Consider the following 16,777-nt stretch of genomic DNA (forward strand, 5'->3'; position numbering starts at 1 on the left):
CTGGTGTCCCAGTGGTTAGCATTGGGTTCAATTCTGGAGCTGGGGTGCTATCTCTGTGGAGTTTGTATGGTCTCTCCATGTATGGATTTCCTGCAGGGGCTTCCAGTTCTTCCATGTCCAAAGACAATAGTGGTAGGTTAATTGGCTGCCAGTAAAATTGGCCCTGGTGCAGTTATGCATTGTCTGTGGTAGTATGTGTCCTGTGATGTACTGGTACAGTATCCTGTCTTGGATACATCTTGCTTTGCGCCCATTGCTTGACAGCCTCTGGTGTCCACAACCCTGCCTTGGATCAAGAGGTTAAAAAATGGATGGATGAGCCTCATGTCACTGCCAGTCAGGGCTGTTGGGTACAAAAGAGGCATGAAGTCATTTTCTTCAACATAAAACTTTTATTAATTGATAAAATGGAATGACAGGGTGGAAGTCCTTCTTGACTGCTCTATTCAAACAGCACAACTCAATACTGGAACCAGAACTGGCAGCTGAGCAGAAGTCAAATCTGAAGGTTTACATCTAGTCCAGTTATTTCTCACAATTAAATATGTAAAAACAGTCATGGCAAACCCATTTAAAAGCATATCCAGAGCCATTTACAACAGAACAGCTTTAAAAAAAAAAGATCCTTGTGCAGAAGTTGACATTTGACAGGCTCCTCTGAGAGAGAGTCCCCCATCGTTCTTCTGGATGAAATAAATATTCACTAAAATACAATTGCACTCCTGTTATTTTTTGTTTCTTTTCAAAGAAATATGAACACGGTCCAAGCCTAAACATCTACACAAATTGTTCATTGGGTATATTCTTGCCCAAGGTTTATATTTAATTTGTTTAACAGGTGGGAAATTTGTTTTTTGGAAATTATAATCTGAAATCCAGTTTTGAATTTCCAGCTATGGGACAAACTGTATTCTACATATAAAAATTACTTTATTTTCAATACTCGTTGAAGTGAATTTTCACACACTTTCAAATGGATATACAGCATATACGTTAACTTTAAAATGTAATGGACCAGGAACATTAAATAACACTGGAAGCTTTCATATAGCAATGTACTGTTTCTTGTTAATACAATAAGGATTTTAATAGCTAATGCAAATTGCTCATTCCCCTGCACAGTTAAATAAAATACAACAATTAATGAGGCACAATAAGATTCTGGTACAGCATGATTCTATTAATACCTTCGCCAGCCACTGCTGAGCTTCTAAAAACATATTTCACAATCCAATATATCACAAAAGTTTAATAATGTCCTCATACCTTCCAGAGAAGACCACATGCTAGGACACTGTAATACCTAGATACTGTATATGTGCATGTATACGCTATCCTGCCAGATAGCTCCAGACAGGTGTCCAGACACCAGAGGGATACCGTTACACAGAGTGCACCTCCAGAACAAAATGGAAATGCCCTCACTTGCGAATGACAGGAAATTTCGCAAGATGTTCAGGTGTGAGATGCATCATTTAGTTTGGATCACAATACAACTTGTATCATGAAACTAGAGAGGAACATATACCAGAGCCACTTCACCAAAGGAACGTTCCAGTTTCTAATCAGAGTCGGACAAGTCATGAAAGAGACAGAATATACAAAGTTTTTAAGAAATCCATGCAAATTTGAAGGATTTTTAGTGCAACCAGCTTAGGACAGTAGGTGAAAAATATAAAACAAAATTGCCATCTTCTGGACTGTCTAAAGATGGAACGACTTCAAGTAGTCTGACAGCTGTCGCTAATGCTGATATTGTCTGGACATTTGTGACAGTGTATACGAAGCACATTCATTAACAAAAATATTATGCAAGCGAGGATTAGGAATACATTTAATGAATATATATTTCATCCTTTGACGTGCATTCTTGGTAAGCTCTGTGGAAGTTACACAACCATCTTACCACATTTTTCAGTCCTGCACTCTCTTTTTTAAGAGAGAAGTGAAGACTTAAAGACTAATTTACTCCTTTATGCGTCTGTTTTTCCTGATCTTGCAATGTTACTGAGAAACACAGAGATGATCTTAACGTTAAGACAGTCAAGCTTATACGGGTTAGAACTTTGAACAAGACTGCCCAAGCTTTGTAAGCGCAGGCAGGGCATTTTTTGTATGAGTGTATATGCATATATATGTATATGTATGTACATACATACAGCTGAACAGCAAAGACAGAGATGTTACGTAAGTGCTAGATTCCAAGGATGGCTACAGCAAACCCAGTAAGGCCAGGTTCCAAGGCTATGATAATACTGGCAAAGGCAGGATAACACAGTATATTTACAATATCTATGTACTTTACACCTCATAAGGTGAACCTACATGATTTATTTTATCTTTTGTGTTTCTCGTTCTCTTTTATTATTTTAACAGCTGCTATATACACAATGAGGTGCCCAGGGCTGTGGGGTGGCAGCAGTCTTACTCTTTGCAGGAAGGAAGCATAGTGCGGTGCATGAATGATGTGCCCTGTGCAGGTCCAGCTGGTCGCTAATCAGAAAGGATGTGAACAAAAGACATGGGGAACACGCCCTTTCTCTCAGGCTGCCCTTCAATGTGCCCGATCTGTGAACAAAAGCACATAAAACCGAACACTCAAAGATCTCTCCGCACTCGCGTAGGACAAGTGTTTGAATCTAGATCCCTCACTCCTTCTTTAGTTTGATATCTACAAATTACCCCCAATAAGACGGCAATATGGACTAATAATTAAGGCCAGTGAAACTTCTGCTGTTTTCCAAACAAGCGTCTTTAATGTTAGAGACGCTCAAAAGCATTAAGGTCCACCTTCAGCCCCAGTGACACGTGGTCCCTAACAAATCCCAGTCTGAGATGGTTAATGTCATACAAGAGACTTGCTCTTTTGTGCTCATAACAAAATAGTCAAAACAGCTAAATCACCCTGCAAATCACAACTGGCACAACCCTGAAGCTAAGCAGGTGTGAGGCTGGCCAATACCTGGGTGGGAGACCTTCCAGGCAAGCTAAGGTTGCTGCTGGAAGTGGTATTAGTGGGACCAGTAGGGGGCGCTCACCCTGTGGTCTGTGTGGGTCCTGATGCTCCAGTATAGTGACAGGAACACTATACTGTAAAGAGGCACCATCCTTCAGATGAGACATAAAACCAAGGTCATGACTCTCTGTGGTCATAAAAAATCCCAGGGCACTTCTTGAAAAGAGTAGGAGTGTTAAGTGTTCCCCTTGGATTTGACCTATTGTGGTTTCCTAATAATCCCCAACTATGAACTGGCTTCTTCACATCTGATAGCTGATGTGTGGTGAGCATACTGGCGCACTATGGGTGCCGTCGCATCATCCAGGTGGGGATTGCCTGTAAAGCACTTTGAGTGAAGTGTCCAGAAAAGTGCTACATAAATGTTAGGAATGATTATTATGTTCTTTTTTCTGTAAAATCAGAAGTGAGATATAAACTTTAGACTTCTTGCCACAAAGTCTATTATTCTAAAAAATTTATTGTAACGGTTAAAGTATTAGTTAATGACCTAATTTTTGTCATTATATTTTTTCTGTACTCACCCACCACTCTTGGTCCTCCTCTCCAGTAACAATAATCACCTCTCCCTCCACGAACGTCAGCTCATCATCATTGTCGGCCTGGCAGTCATAGATAGTCTTGACCCGCCTTGCTTTGTTCTTGCCCTGGAAGCAGACCACTCTTTTATTCTTTCCAGTATGCTATACCAGTAAATAGTTTCAGAGCTCAAATCCACAAGAGAGGAGTTCCGAATAAATGCCCATGACTCCACTCCGGGTGCCCTCAGTTTCCACAAGCACAGTTTTAGATGGGATTCTGACAAAGCTTAAACAAAGTACTTTCAGCAATACCATTACGTCACACTTGAAACGAGACTAGACAAAATTAGATCCCATTGTGGTGGACTGATTGTCGACTGTGAAAATATTGTCTCTAGGTTACAAAAAATACAATTACATCCTGGAAAACAAAGTGTTCACTCAGAAGGCACACTGGATGGCACTATCTACCCAGATTTTTCAAAGGGATTATACTATCATGACTTCATACCCAATAGCCTTTTGTGTCATTGTATGTGTTTGTTGTTTTAACTCATTTGTTATTACTTTAAAAACTTCCAGCAAAAATTATTTTGCACTTGGTTGAACTCCTGCGCAAACACACACATACACCCACTAAATGTGGTTTTATTAATTTGTTGACCTTTTAGAGCTTGTATAAGTCATGCAGTATTTGGTTCTCAACGTTCTGTCTGCTTAAGAGAGCAGATGTGCAAAATTACAATTTGACCTCCCCCAGAACGTCTGCTTAGCAGCTCCATAATTAAGGCGTTCTGATGCAGGCAAGTACAGTACGTGGTAAATCCTGGTATCTTATTCCAACTACTGTGGCAATGTGGAATAATGCCAAGATCAGATCACTGATGAGTACATTTTAAAATATTTAAATCTTATTCCTGTATAAGATTTGTCTGACAGAAAAATGTTTCCCTGACATCTTACCCCATTAATTTTATGAGGAAATTAGATTTAACATCATGTTCTGTCACAATTTTCAATAACATACAGTAGCTGATCTTTAGTATGGAGTAGTTGTAATGGTGTACTCAATTTAAGCCATTAAGTAATGAAAGGGATAGAAAAAAGTTACTTTAAGGCAGTCAATATGTCTTTAGCACTCTGAACACCAGCTTGAATAGTCCCAAAGAAAGGTCCCAAATCTGAGACGGGCACAGAAACTTGACAAGTTCACTTCTCTTCCCTGACCTATTTCCTCTTCTATCAACCCCAGCCAGAATGAAAACTTTTTTCTCCAAACCACTAAAAGTAATAAGAAAACTCACTTGGATTTCTCTTGGCTTTTGGGCAACACAACACAAATTATGCTTTATCAGATGCTTGATCTAATTTAGTAATAATTATTATTGGATTTTGAGCATTTACCAATCTAACCTACAGTACACATAAAGAACTGTCAGTTATCTCTGCATATTCTATAAGAATCCCTTCTAGAATATAATTAAACTGGAATGACGTCTGAGCAATAAAAAACCTCTGAAAATGACACGTAAGAATATTTCACAAAAGCGAAGCAGAGTTACCTTTTACCTTTTAAGTTATGTCTCTCCTCTCCTCCAGTTATTTCGCTCTTGGTAAGCTGCATCCCTCGCATTACAAATATGTCAGTTTAAAGGATTTCTATGGCATTTGAGCAGTAAAAGAGCACATGCTATGCCCTGCACAGACACTAGTAAGTTGAGACTTGGCTGTTTCATTAGTCAGCTTCATCTAGGATTCCCAAAGGGCTTAGTTCCATTAGGGTTGAGCAGGCTTGAGTTGGCTTGGGTATCCTGAGTTTGCTATTCAACAGTAAATGCTATTCAGCCATTTCCAGCCGTGAGATTTAGTGTGCCATCACGCATCATGTCACATGTAGCTTGTGTGACAAGTAGCTAAGAGGGTGTGCAGCAGGGGTGCATGAATAGTCCTTGATCTCTTACTGCTGATGCAGAAGTCATAGAGGTAAGACAAACTGCTCAGCAATTGCCAATTCCAAATTGTGAGGGTACACACATGGGAAAAAAATCATTTTCAGTTCCAAGATTACAAATAACATAATAGAGGAGCAACAGGTCTCTCACTGACATCACTGCTGGCCTGCAGGTGCCTGGGAAGCCGAAGGTGATGCTGTGATGTTAATAGAGTTATGGCTAACTGATTCATCTGGGCACATAGAGCTCAACCTAGACTCAGAGTGAGTACTTGTACTGAAAGCGTACTGAAAAGAAAGATTCAAGAGAATTCAGGACTGACAGAGGACATCTAAGTCTCAATCTCAGGTTTCCCTACAACTAACTGCCTGTTCAAAGCCCCACTCTCTCAGCCTCCCGGCTCTTAAAATGGCAGACAAGGAAGGTTCTTCACTGACCGTGTTGATTTTCCTGGGCAGAGGAACTGGCATCTCCATCACGGCGGGTGGTGTGCCATTGGTGTCCTCCGAGAGCTGTCTGGGAGCGGCCTCGCCCAGCTGGTTGGATCCAGGGCTGTCAGAAGGCGGTGGTCTGGGTGCCGATTCTCCAGGGAGGGACTTCTGAGGGGTGTCTGTACCTGGGGGTTTAGGGGGTACCTCTGACAGCTGAGGTTTGGGAGGAAGGTCCTTGACCTGAGGCTTCGGAGGGAGGTCTCCGAGCAGCGGTTTGGGGGGCAGGTCAGAGAGCTGGGGTTTGGGAGGCAGTTCTCCTGGTTTGGGCGGCAGATCCCCAACTTGCGGCTTGGGGGGCAGGTCCCCTGGCTGCGGCTTCTCTGGCAAGGGAACTTTCGGAGGGATCTCTGCAGCCTGGGGAGACTTCTGAAACACATCGGGCTGCTGGTTGGACTTATCTATGGAAGGGTGATGGATGGTGTCGATTTTTCTTAATGCCACTGCAAGAGAAGGAACACAATTTACGGATTGGCCTTGTTGTTGCTGTGATGATTAGAACAAAAGTAATTTCAAATCGGTAACCCTTTCCGTTAATTCTTTGTTTATTAACAAATAATTGACTGACGTCACTCATCTAAACGTATAAACAATTCAAAAATATCTCCAGGTCATCATTAGAAATGGGACTTTGCTCTCACTGTTTATATGGGACAATAAAGATTAGAAAAACCTAATGCTGTTTACCTTGTAAACTCCCAGATCATCATTATTATCATCAATTGCAGGGGAGGCGGAGCCTATCTTGGCAAGCAAAGGGCGCAAAGCAGGATACACCCTGGACGGGAAGCCAGTCATACATAGATACAAACACACACGCTCACAACCGTAACTAATTTTCCCCAATAGCCAGTTAAACTACCAGTAGGTTTTTGTGCCATGGGAGGAAACCCCAAAACACATGGGGGGAACATTCTGTTACTGTATGTTGTGTAGTGTGGATTACACTTTGGGGCTGATCCAGGCAGGTCCATGACATCACCTCTTCCTCCACAGATGGTCAGGCATACTTTCCACTCTAACCTTAGAGATAATTCCCCTCTTCACGCACTCTCCTCTGAGGATAGTGTTGTATATGGCCTCCTTCTGGGGTATTCACCCTAGATTTGAGGTATTCTGTGTTATTAACCTAGCTGCTGTCAGTTATTGTGTCTTTCATGCTGTTTTGGAGTGATAGCTAGACTTAGGATCTCTGAATGACACACATATTCCATATCCCACAACGGACACAGAGATCAGAGCTTCTGGCTCCGTAGTGTCTTCTCTACCATAGCAGACACCCTCCAGTCACCATCAGTGTTTCACAACCCACAAACATTCAACAAAGATATACAGTATGTAACAGTTGCTGGCGCTCATGACGCCCAGCCAGTCTGCTCGTTGACTTTAGTCGGGGATGGACCGCACTTTGCGCTCAATTTGGCCATGGACACCGAGTGGGCATACAGCCTTTGCCTTGTGCCACCAGGCTTCATTTACTAACAGATGTCTGCACTCCTGGCGCCCCCAGCCTGCAATCTGGAAATATTACCAGAGGGAACACTAAACGCACTTGGACTGTGCTCTGCCACGGCCATTGCAGCTGCCACCACCTTCTGCACTCAGTCAGTCTGCAATATCTAAACATGCAGCCACTTCATTCCACTTGCAGTGTAGCTTGTAATCACAAAGGCAAGACACACAGCTCAAGTCAAGCGGTAAGACTTTGAAGCGACCAACTCCCTCCGGGTTTGTCGCTATTACTCCCAGTCCCTCAAGGGCAATGGATGAGCAAAGTAAGCCTGTATTGCCTGCTAGCTTCCCAAATCGCAGAAATATGCATGCAGAGGTCAGCCTTGCTGAATAACATGACTGGAAGCCCACCCGCAGCCGTCGCTGATCAAATCACCAACGGTCAACGACTGGTGTTTGAAGGGCTCTGCCTCTCACCATGCCACACCTAGAGCAGCTTTAAGATCGCATCCCAGGTGCGGAACTGAACCCAGGCCCCCAGGACTGCAAGGCTGCAATACTAACCACTGTACCACCATGAATAATAATAATAATAATAATAATAATAATAATAATAATAATAATAATAATAATAATAATAATAATAATAATAATAATAATAGTAATAATAATAAAGAGGCGTCTTTGGCATGGTTACACAGTTCTAGTCTAAAAGGAGAGACAGAAAGCCTGATTATTGCAGCTCAGGACCAAGCACTCAACACCAGATACTACCAGAAGAACATCTTGAAACAGCCAGTTGATAGAAAATGCAGAATGTCCAATAATGCAGAAGAACATGTTAGCCATACTATTGCTGGCTGTACAACATTTGCACTGTCCGAGTATACCAGTATAACAAGGTGGCCAGCTATATCCACTGGACAATGTGCAAGCATCTGGGGATACAACAGCCTGGCAAGTACTACGAACACGTACCCGAAAAGGTTGTCAACACCGCTGATATTACCGTCGTGTGGGAGGTGCCCATATTCACAAATCGAAAAATACTAGCAAACCGTCCTGACATTGTGCTGCATGACAAGAAAGAGAAAACATGCCTGCTGATCGATATAGGCATTCCAGATGACTCGAACATCATGATTAAAGAAATTGAGGAACTGAGTAAATACAAGGACTTGGAAGCTGAGATCAGCGGGATGTGGAATGTGAAGACAAGAGTTGTGCCCGTCATACTGTAGTTGAAGCACTTTTGAGGGACACTCAAAAAGGGATTTGATCATAACCTTTTGGTGCTCCCAGGCCATCCATCAGCAGAAGATTGCACTAATGGGCACTGCACACATCCTTCGTAAGGTGTTAGGGTAAATCGCTTCGATCTCTTGTTGAGATCTGGATTTACAAAATACTGGCAAAAAATATCCGGTGAGAGGAACTTATCATAATAACAACAACAACAACAACAACAACAATAATAATGGGCATCACAATGGCGCAATGGTCAGAATTGCTGCCAAGTTTCGCTGTGACCCTCAATTTTGGAGATGAAGTGCTATCGGTTTAGAGGTTCGATGTTCTCCCCATGTTTGCCGGTCCTCCGGCTTGCTGTCGTACTCCAAAAACATACTGGCAGGTTAATTGGCTCCTGGGGAAATTAGCCCTGAGACCCACTGGCGTCCCAGCCAGGGTTTATCCCGCCTTGCATCTTGCTTGCCCAAACAACGCTGAATTGGATGAAGAAGTTAGAAAATGGATGGATAACAATAATGGCAGACACAAGAATAAATTACTACGAAGATAAACACTGTAGAAGTCTCATCCTTAGTTTGAGCCACAGCCAACCATGATCCTGACAAGGTATCAGAACTAAATTTAATTAATTCAATTGATTTACAATTTAAATGATTACATAGATTACATTGACTATATATACTCTATCATTTGTCAGTATAATTGTTTGCTTTGTATTGAATTTTATACTGTATACAGTATATATGATATACAGATTGTAGTTTTAGATACATATTCAGTAAAATGTAACAGTTTCACTCTGTTGTCTTGACATGACATGAAATCATTGAATTAACACACTGTATTTGTATCAGTCTATATTATGGATTCCTGCAGCGTTAAGTTTGCTCATCGGTTATTTTAAATGTAGGCCGAGATGGATTATCCTGTCACTTAAGCGGGGGATGAAGAAGGAACGAAATCCACTTGAGACACACATTCAGAGTTTTGTCGAGACTCCGTCCTCTCCAAGTGTCGCCTAGACTCCCGAGGGTCCTCCCCTCGCTGCCTGCTCTACTGCTCTCCCAGACTGCACCGTCAGCTCAGGGCACATCCTGATCTGACTGCTGGCAAAGCCCTGGGCTCCTTTTGACTGGCAATAGGCTTCACTGTCCTACTGTCCTTACACCAGTTGCCTCCCCTGCGTCAGGGCAGGCAAAACGCCAGCTCAAACTGGTGAAGACACGTCAATGCCGCACTGCCCCCTAACATCTGTTTCGCATGCCCGATAGCTTTAAAAAGCTGAAATATTCCTGTTTCAAGAGTCATCTATAAACAAGGAAATCCATTTATTACTGCTTCAAGTATATTTGTGTTTAAAATACCTTGCAACCTAACAAAAGCTTAAAAGGTTTGCTCGTTTTCACAAACATATAGGTTAATCTTTCCCTAGTGCAGAAAAGCATTTGAAACACTCTTTTTTAGCAATTTAACACTGACATGGCTGCACATGCGATGCAATAAGATTGATATTGTAAACCTTGGCACTCTTGCTTCAATTGTCCTTGCTGTTGTAATGTCTTGACTAATAAAAGGCAAAACAAGTTCAGATCCAAACAATGACACACTGTACTGGTGTACGGTGACATAAACAAGGCCAGCATGAGCGATTCCTGGCACAAGGCTAAGCTTATATACTGTACACAAGATCCTCTTCTAATCATCATCTTCTATTATGATCTGCATTCAAGCTGTCTGCGGTGGACGTTCAAGTTTCTTGAATATAAACTATTAAGAGATTTTATGATGTCGTAAATATTTTAAATATGTGGTGTTTGCAACTAGATCTGGGTATGTTTGTGGCATGATTTGTGGTTCAGGAGGGTCTGTATTTTTGCAACTTTATAACACATAATTATTATCCAATATCACAGTAAGGGTCTCAACATCTGCGATGTTAACATGCGCAAATTCACGATTCGGTCTGGCCAATAGGGTCTTGGTCTTGAAAGAGAAGCAGAGCTAGGTAACACTGAACTGAAGGATGTTAACTGCAACTCTTAAATGAGTGGTGCAACAGAGTAGGATTGAGAGATAAATTTAGCTAGTGAGTGAAGTTCTCCCTGATGCGTGCCCAAGTACCCACTACCCAGTATCCGCATATTAGGGTGGTCTTGTTTTTGGATTGTAACAAACGGTTCTGGGTCGGAAGTACGGGGAATGACAGGTTGGAGATGAGTTTACAGGCCTCCTGACAGTTTTATTGCCTTTTTCATTACAACACGTGCTAATCAGGAAAGCAGAGAGAAAGTGCAGGCTGGACACAGAGGGGGGATTCACATAGTTTGTTTTAACTGATTACTATAAGCTTGTGATTACTGTTGTCCCTTTCAGTTGATCAATATTATTTAAATTAACATGAAGCCAATGCATTAGTACTTTAACTGTCATATAAAGGAGGGTTACTTACTGTATGTCTTTTAATCATACATACCATCTACTTTTAGTATATGATGTAATGGTATAGGGGTGGCTAAATCTGGCTAACTGCGACAGTATTCTGTCAGAAAGCCTTGCAAATCTCGAGACTCTTTCAAACTCCAGTACTACAAACTGGACCGTTGCTTACCTTTCTGAGGTAGTTTGGGAAGAACTCTCGGGCCAAGTGTGGATTTTGTAGTGCTAGTGCTTAAAAAAAAAACACAAGACAACAAAAACATTAGTGCTTCCTGTAATCAAAGTCACCTATCATTCTTCTCAGTGGAATTCAGTGTTGACCTTTAGGAAGGTTAAGAACTTTCCAAGTTCTTTCTCTTGTTAAGAAAGCTATTCATATCTCACAAGTTATTTCTGTTCTAGTTCCATATTGTATATTACTAAACGTACATTACATCAATCAAAGATGAAAAAAAAAACTAATGTTCCTGATGTGCACATTTATAAATTGGCAGTTGAAGTGGTCAAAGTGGCCTCAATTTTAGCCATACAGTTTGAAAGGCTTATTTATTAACCACTGACAATTATGAGAAAATTAGGTGTATGCAAAGATCATGTCCATCAGAATAAAACACACTTTTTTTCATTGAGTACCACTATAAAAAGGGTCCCAAAATGCTGGGGTGCTTAAGCTCATCGCCATACCTTTGTTGCTGAAGAATACCTTCAAACTTGTTCCCAGAAGACGCTTTGTTTACTGAAGGTGGAGTGGAGTCATTTCCTGTAACATTAGATGAAAGCAGATTAATCCCAATGCCAAGCTGAGTCAGCATTAACCAGATGTCTTGTACTAAACATTATACTGCAGTCAATAAAACAAAGCAAAGAGCAGTATATGTGAATCTTGTGCAGTTATCCAAGGTAGTAATAGTCTGAGAGAAGATGGTTTTGTCTGGCAAGCAGGAAATACAACTTACAATAATTGAAAATATTGCTTTTGCTACAGACTCATTTCCCCTCTGCAGAAAACATTGCAACTACAACTTTCAGACCGACACTGAAAAGCACCCCCATTATTTACCAGCTGTGTAAACTGTGTTGTGGGTGGCTTTATCTAATAAATAGGATACATATAGGAGGGGAAACGCCATCCGTTACTGAAGAGCAGTCCCCACCTGGATGACACGTGGAATTTACCACGTTACCAAGGTTACCAAGTATAACACTTCTACCCTTCGAACAGTGCCGCAGGATGCTTGTTATCAAGTCATCAAATACAAAGGACAGCTACAGCACAATGTTGTGGTCCATTCTAGTCCAGAGGGAAGATCACCACCTACTGGTCCAGTGACAACAAAATTACTGCTGTAATTGGTATCTTGGATAGCAGCAGATCAGCTGGTTTTCAAGACAGCCTTCAATGACTGATAAGCAGAAATCTGGAAAGCTTGCCTCTCCTGATTAAGCAAATGATTGCTCCAATGAAGTCATTCAGAGTTCAGCAGGAATGAGAACCAGTGGACATTTTGGCTTTGCAAGAGAAGAGGTGCAGAGTCCTAGTCTGGAAGATGATAACACTGCTGTCAGTGCAGTGGGGGAGTTCAAGACAGACACTAAGCCAGAAAAAAATGTAATTAACTAACTTAAAAGCAATATTTTCAAATACTGAATACATTGTAAATACACAAATTTCATATATTATGGCACACACTCTTAATTAGTTTAACTAAAAATCTTCATCTTTCTGTTTTTACTACATGATAATGTTAGCATAATTATTATTAACATTTTGAAGTATACTGTTCACTTTTTAGAGTGATTCACAATGACTCATCTGATTAAAAATAGTTATATTATTTATTATTTATATGGTTATTGGCTGAGAGATGGCTGTCTTGGATTTCTGGGTTTGCCCTACACACACACTTTGACCAAGTAGCATGTTACATGACGTGGCAATACGATTTCTGAGCCTTCTATTCACAGAATCTGCACTTTTCCTCAAAGGGTTTTACAAATCCTGGTGCAGGAAAACAAAAACTTAGAAATAATTCACCTATCTGCAGACTTTATGGAGAGCACCCTGAGAGGTCTACCTCAAAGTGTCATTTTCTTATTGGAAAGGAAGAAGGACTCTTAGCTAGATGGTGAATGTTTGTGCTGAAGTACTGTATGTTTTCAGTGACATGTTCCTGATACAACTACATGGATGCATGTTCTGTGGTCAGCCAATAAGAGCAGTGCTCCCACACAGTATGAAAATGGAGATGCAGACAATCTGCGCCTCTGGACACGTCTTACTGTGGAAAACTCAAAGACATCATGGAGTTGACTGCCTCACGCCACATGGTCACCATAATGTACAATAAAATGGCAACACACTTCTGGAAATGACACAGCCTGCTGCTTACGGTTGCAAAAACAAAGCAACTGGAAACTCAAGGTCTGCTGGGTTACAGCTTTTAAAAGGAAGTGTGTGACAGACAGGAAAGACATGTTCTTGACACATAACACTGTCCCACAAAACAGTCTAGGACTTGACACTGAAGGACAAGAAATATATTTATCATTTTAAATTCCAAACTGGGCTGTAGTGGTAACCAGATCTCAGGACTTTTCAGGCATTCAAGTGAAAGGTTTGAAAAGACTGGGAAGCAGAACTTTGTGGCCCCTCCCCTGAATGGGAATTGGGATGTTTTCCTCATTCATACTATTGTTTAAATGGATGAAAAATATTATTTTTTATTTCATTAATAGGCTTTGCCTCAATGATATTTTTTTTTGCTTGATCCCATTCCAGCAATGAACTGACTGATGGACATAATACTGTTATTTTTGTAACCCAAAAAGCAAAAAAAAAGACTCATCCTGTGCAAGTCAATCCTGTAAAAAATACATTTGGGCCTGAATTAATTCTACATTTTCACTTGCCTGCCAAACTCCATATCTCACTAGAAAAAGCTACCTTCAACTGACTAGTTTGGAGTTCGCATCTGGCAGCTGGATCAACGTTTTGAATGGGTGCAGACCTACATATGGTCTTATTACCATATTTTTTCATGCAATCTATGTATATTGTTAAGTCTTATGAGTTATAGACAGTAAATGCCAACGTAAGCATTACTGACTACAGGTAGCCATGGAAACCTACTCTATTTTTAAATATTCTTTTCTTGATTTTTTTATCTATGGCTGATCGGGATTTGGGAAGTGGAAGCTGGAGGATCTCAGGTTTTGCACGACTTTTTTAAATCAAAGAACGCTCCTAAATTTTCAATCTTCAGTTATTCAATGCTGACCCTTCCCTTCCTTAAATTGGTCTTTTTTCCAGAATTCAGAGACTTGAATTCCGTTTTCAAAGTTGGCAACAATTACTGTCTCATTTTCAGAGGTGATTCATTCTTTTGTTATTTGCATCCGAAAGAGAAAAGAAAAATTTTCTATTTCTTTTTACGCCGCGGATTGCTCTCACAACCATTGCCCCTGTGCTCCTGAATTCACCTGAGAAAACCAAACAGGCCAGTTTGGTTTTCACACACAACTGATTAAATTAGGTTTCTAAGAACTGAAAACAGTTCATTCAGGAACAGAAAAGACTATCACTGACTACCACAAAAAACTAACTGCTAAGGGTATGAAATCAACATTAAAGTTTTAAAAGGTTAAGGTGTCAGGAGTTCTAAGATCATCATCCTTATTGATTTGTGTCACAGTTTTATGGCTTCGTTGTGTTTTGTTTATTAATAAAAAAACACAAGCATGGTGCTTAAAGTTTTCTGAATGTAGGCCTAGATATGCTGTCTATATTGTAGCTCCTTGCACAACTAAAACCCAGGAAATATCTACTGTTGTAGATTTCAAACCTCATTTATATATAGTTTTTTCATTTTTAAATTTTCAAATGCTCAAAAAATGTCTTTTCAGCTTTCGGTTTTGAAACATTTGCAATTCAAATACTTCAGCAGTCTGTCTCACCAAACAGAAAAGTACAACAGATGAGAAAGAGTTAAAACAAAGATGGCTCTAAACAGATTTCACTGTTGAATCCTAGAGAACGGGGGAAATTATGTAGGACAAGGACTGGCACTGTTTTTGGCTCACATGCTCAGAAATTCATAAGAGACTTGTTTTATTGAGTTGATTCTCGTGGAAATCTAATCAACATTTTAGGCCTTAGTTACAAATTGACCCCAATATCAACAGAATACAAAAAACAGTTTAAACTGAGAACTGATACAAGAAAGAACGCAAAATTATTTGTTCACAGCGTTAAGAGTCTTTCAGCTTGCAATTGGCAATGTCTAAGCAAAACAAGGAACCCTGTGGTGTCGTGTTGGCAACAGCAGTGATGGTTTAGGCAGTGCAGTCATGGAAACACTACACTACTTAACACCGCACAGAGACCCCGGTGTTCGTGGGTTTTTTTTTTGCTTTCATTCTTTCTTTTCTTTTACTGACTCACCCCAAGGAATCCCACCTTTATTCTGTGGGCCGTGAGGTAGAGGGCTTGGCGGGTCAGAGAGGGTGCGTTTGTGTCCGGGGGGAGGGGGCGGCGGTCTCTTCTTACACAGGGTGGAGCTGCCACTGGGGGGCTGTGAGCCGAGAGGGAGGGTGGAAGGAGGGCCAGAAGGAGCTAGAAGAGCACAGATAACACAGGCTTACTATAGCAGGACCCCAGACGCAAACACACTGATGCCATCGGTGGACAGCATCAGGCCTCCTCTGTGGATAGAGAGGTATGGCACAGGATTATTTTGAAGGGAGGGTTTGGGGTGGGGTGCTGGCTCAAAAACAGGCCAGGGCAGGAGCAGCAGAATCTCGCCTTCAGACTTCATGGTCACACGGATTCATGCAACAAGAAACAACCACATGACGACAAAATACAATGTTGACGTGCCCAGAAACAAACGACAGTAACTAAAAAAAAAATGTTATGAGTAAACAAATGACTGTGGAAGGAACGTTTGTTTGTATGCACCCATATAAGAACATACAGGAGTATAAGACTTCTCAGTAGATGCCTCATTAAAATGTAAAGCTGTGCTTAAGAATATAACCCAAAAGAGATGGAGCTACCACTTGTGGGACTAGAATCGGGGTGCCACAAACGCATAACAGGTGTTGCAGTATGTGCAGGAAACACATACTTGACAGTTTTCAAAATGTTGAGGCTGTTGCTGAAGAAAACAGTATTGAGTACAACAAAAAACTTTATAATGTGTAACCCATGACCCACATGATTATTATTTTAACCTTTCAGATTAATTAATCAATTAAAGCCAATGCCCTGTTTCTCTGTGTGTTTTAATGCTTGATCATGATGAATATGCCAAAAATACAAACTGCAAGTTCAAATGTATTTTTCTAATATCATTTTTTTAGTTTAACAACATTGAATTAAATTACTCTAGATATGTCTGTACTGTTGGCTGCTGCAGTCTTCTGTTCTCAATAGATGTACATTCATGAAGTGAAGAAGGATTACAGCATTGGCATTTAAAGAAGTCAAATTCACTTACATTACCATAATTGATGCATTTTTGGCCCTTGCAACAGAGGATGGTAGACATTTTCTGAACCACATTCCCCACAAATCAGTGAGGGGTTACCTGCCATCCTCTAACACTGACCAACTGGTGAAAGACAGTTTGGTGGGTGACAGTTAAAAACATCTTAGCTGCC

General features: G+C 40.8%; 1 protein-coding gene across 6 annotated transcripts in view; it reads right to left on the reverse strand.

Moving 5' to 3' along the window:
* Nucleotides 1–372: 372 nt before the first annotated feature.
* The window catches only part of asap1b (ArfGAP with SH3 domain, ankyrin repeat and PH domain 1b), a 152,349-nt gene continuing 135,944 nt past the window's right edge, over nt 373–16,777 (reverse strand). For 4 of the 6 annotated variants that reach the window (XM_006634314.3, XM_069191060.1, XM_069191062.1 and 1 more), the window contains 6 exons: nt 15,558–15,728; nt 11,801–11,876; nt 11,289–11,347; nt 5,927–6,420; nt 3,541–3,663; nt 373–2,568 (listed from right to left, as the gene is read on the reverse strand). In XM_006634314.3, the coding sequence (XP_006634377.1) occupies nt 2,494–2,568; nt 3,541–3,663; nt 5,927–6,420; nt 11,289–11,347; nt 11,801–11,876; nt 15,558–15,728 (998 nt within the window). In that variant the 3' untranslated portion in view covers nt 373–2,493. The remainder of the gene's footprint in view (nt 2,569–3,540; nt 3,664–5,926; nt 6,421–11,288; nt 11,348–11,800; nt 11,877–15,557; nt 15,729–16,777) is intronic. The other 2 variants (XM_069191061.1, XM_015354450.2) reach the window with 2 other exon arrangements.

The sequence above is a fragment of the Lepisosteus oculatus genome, chromosome 6, assembly GCF_040954835.1.
Source record: "Lepisosteus oculatus isolate fLepOcu1 chromosome 6, fLepOcu1.hap2, whole genome shotgun sequence".
Classification (NCBI taxonomy): Eukaryota; Metazoa; Chordata; class Actinopteri; order Semionotiformes; family Lepisosteidae; genus Lepisosteus; species Lepisosteus oculatus.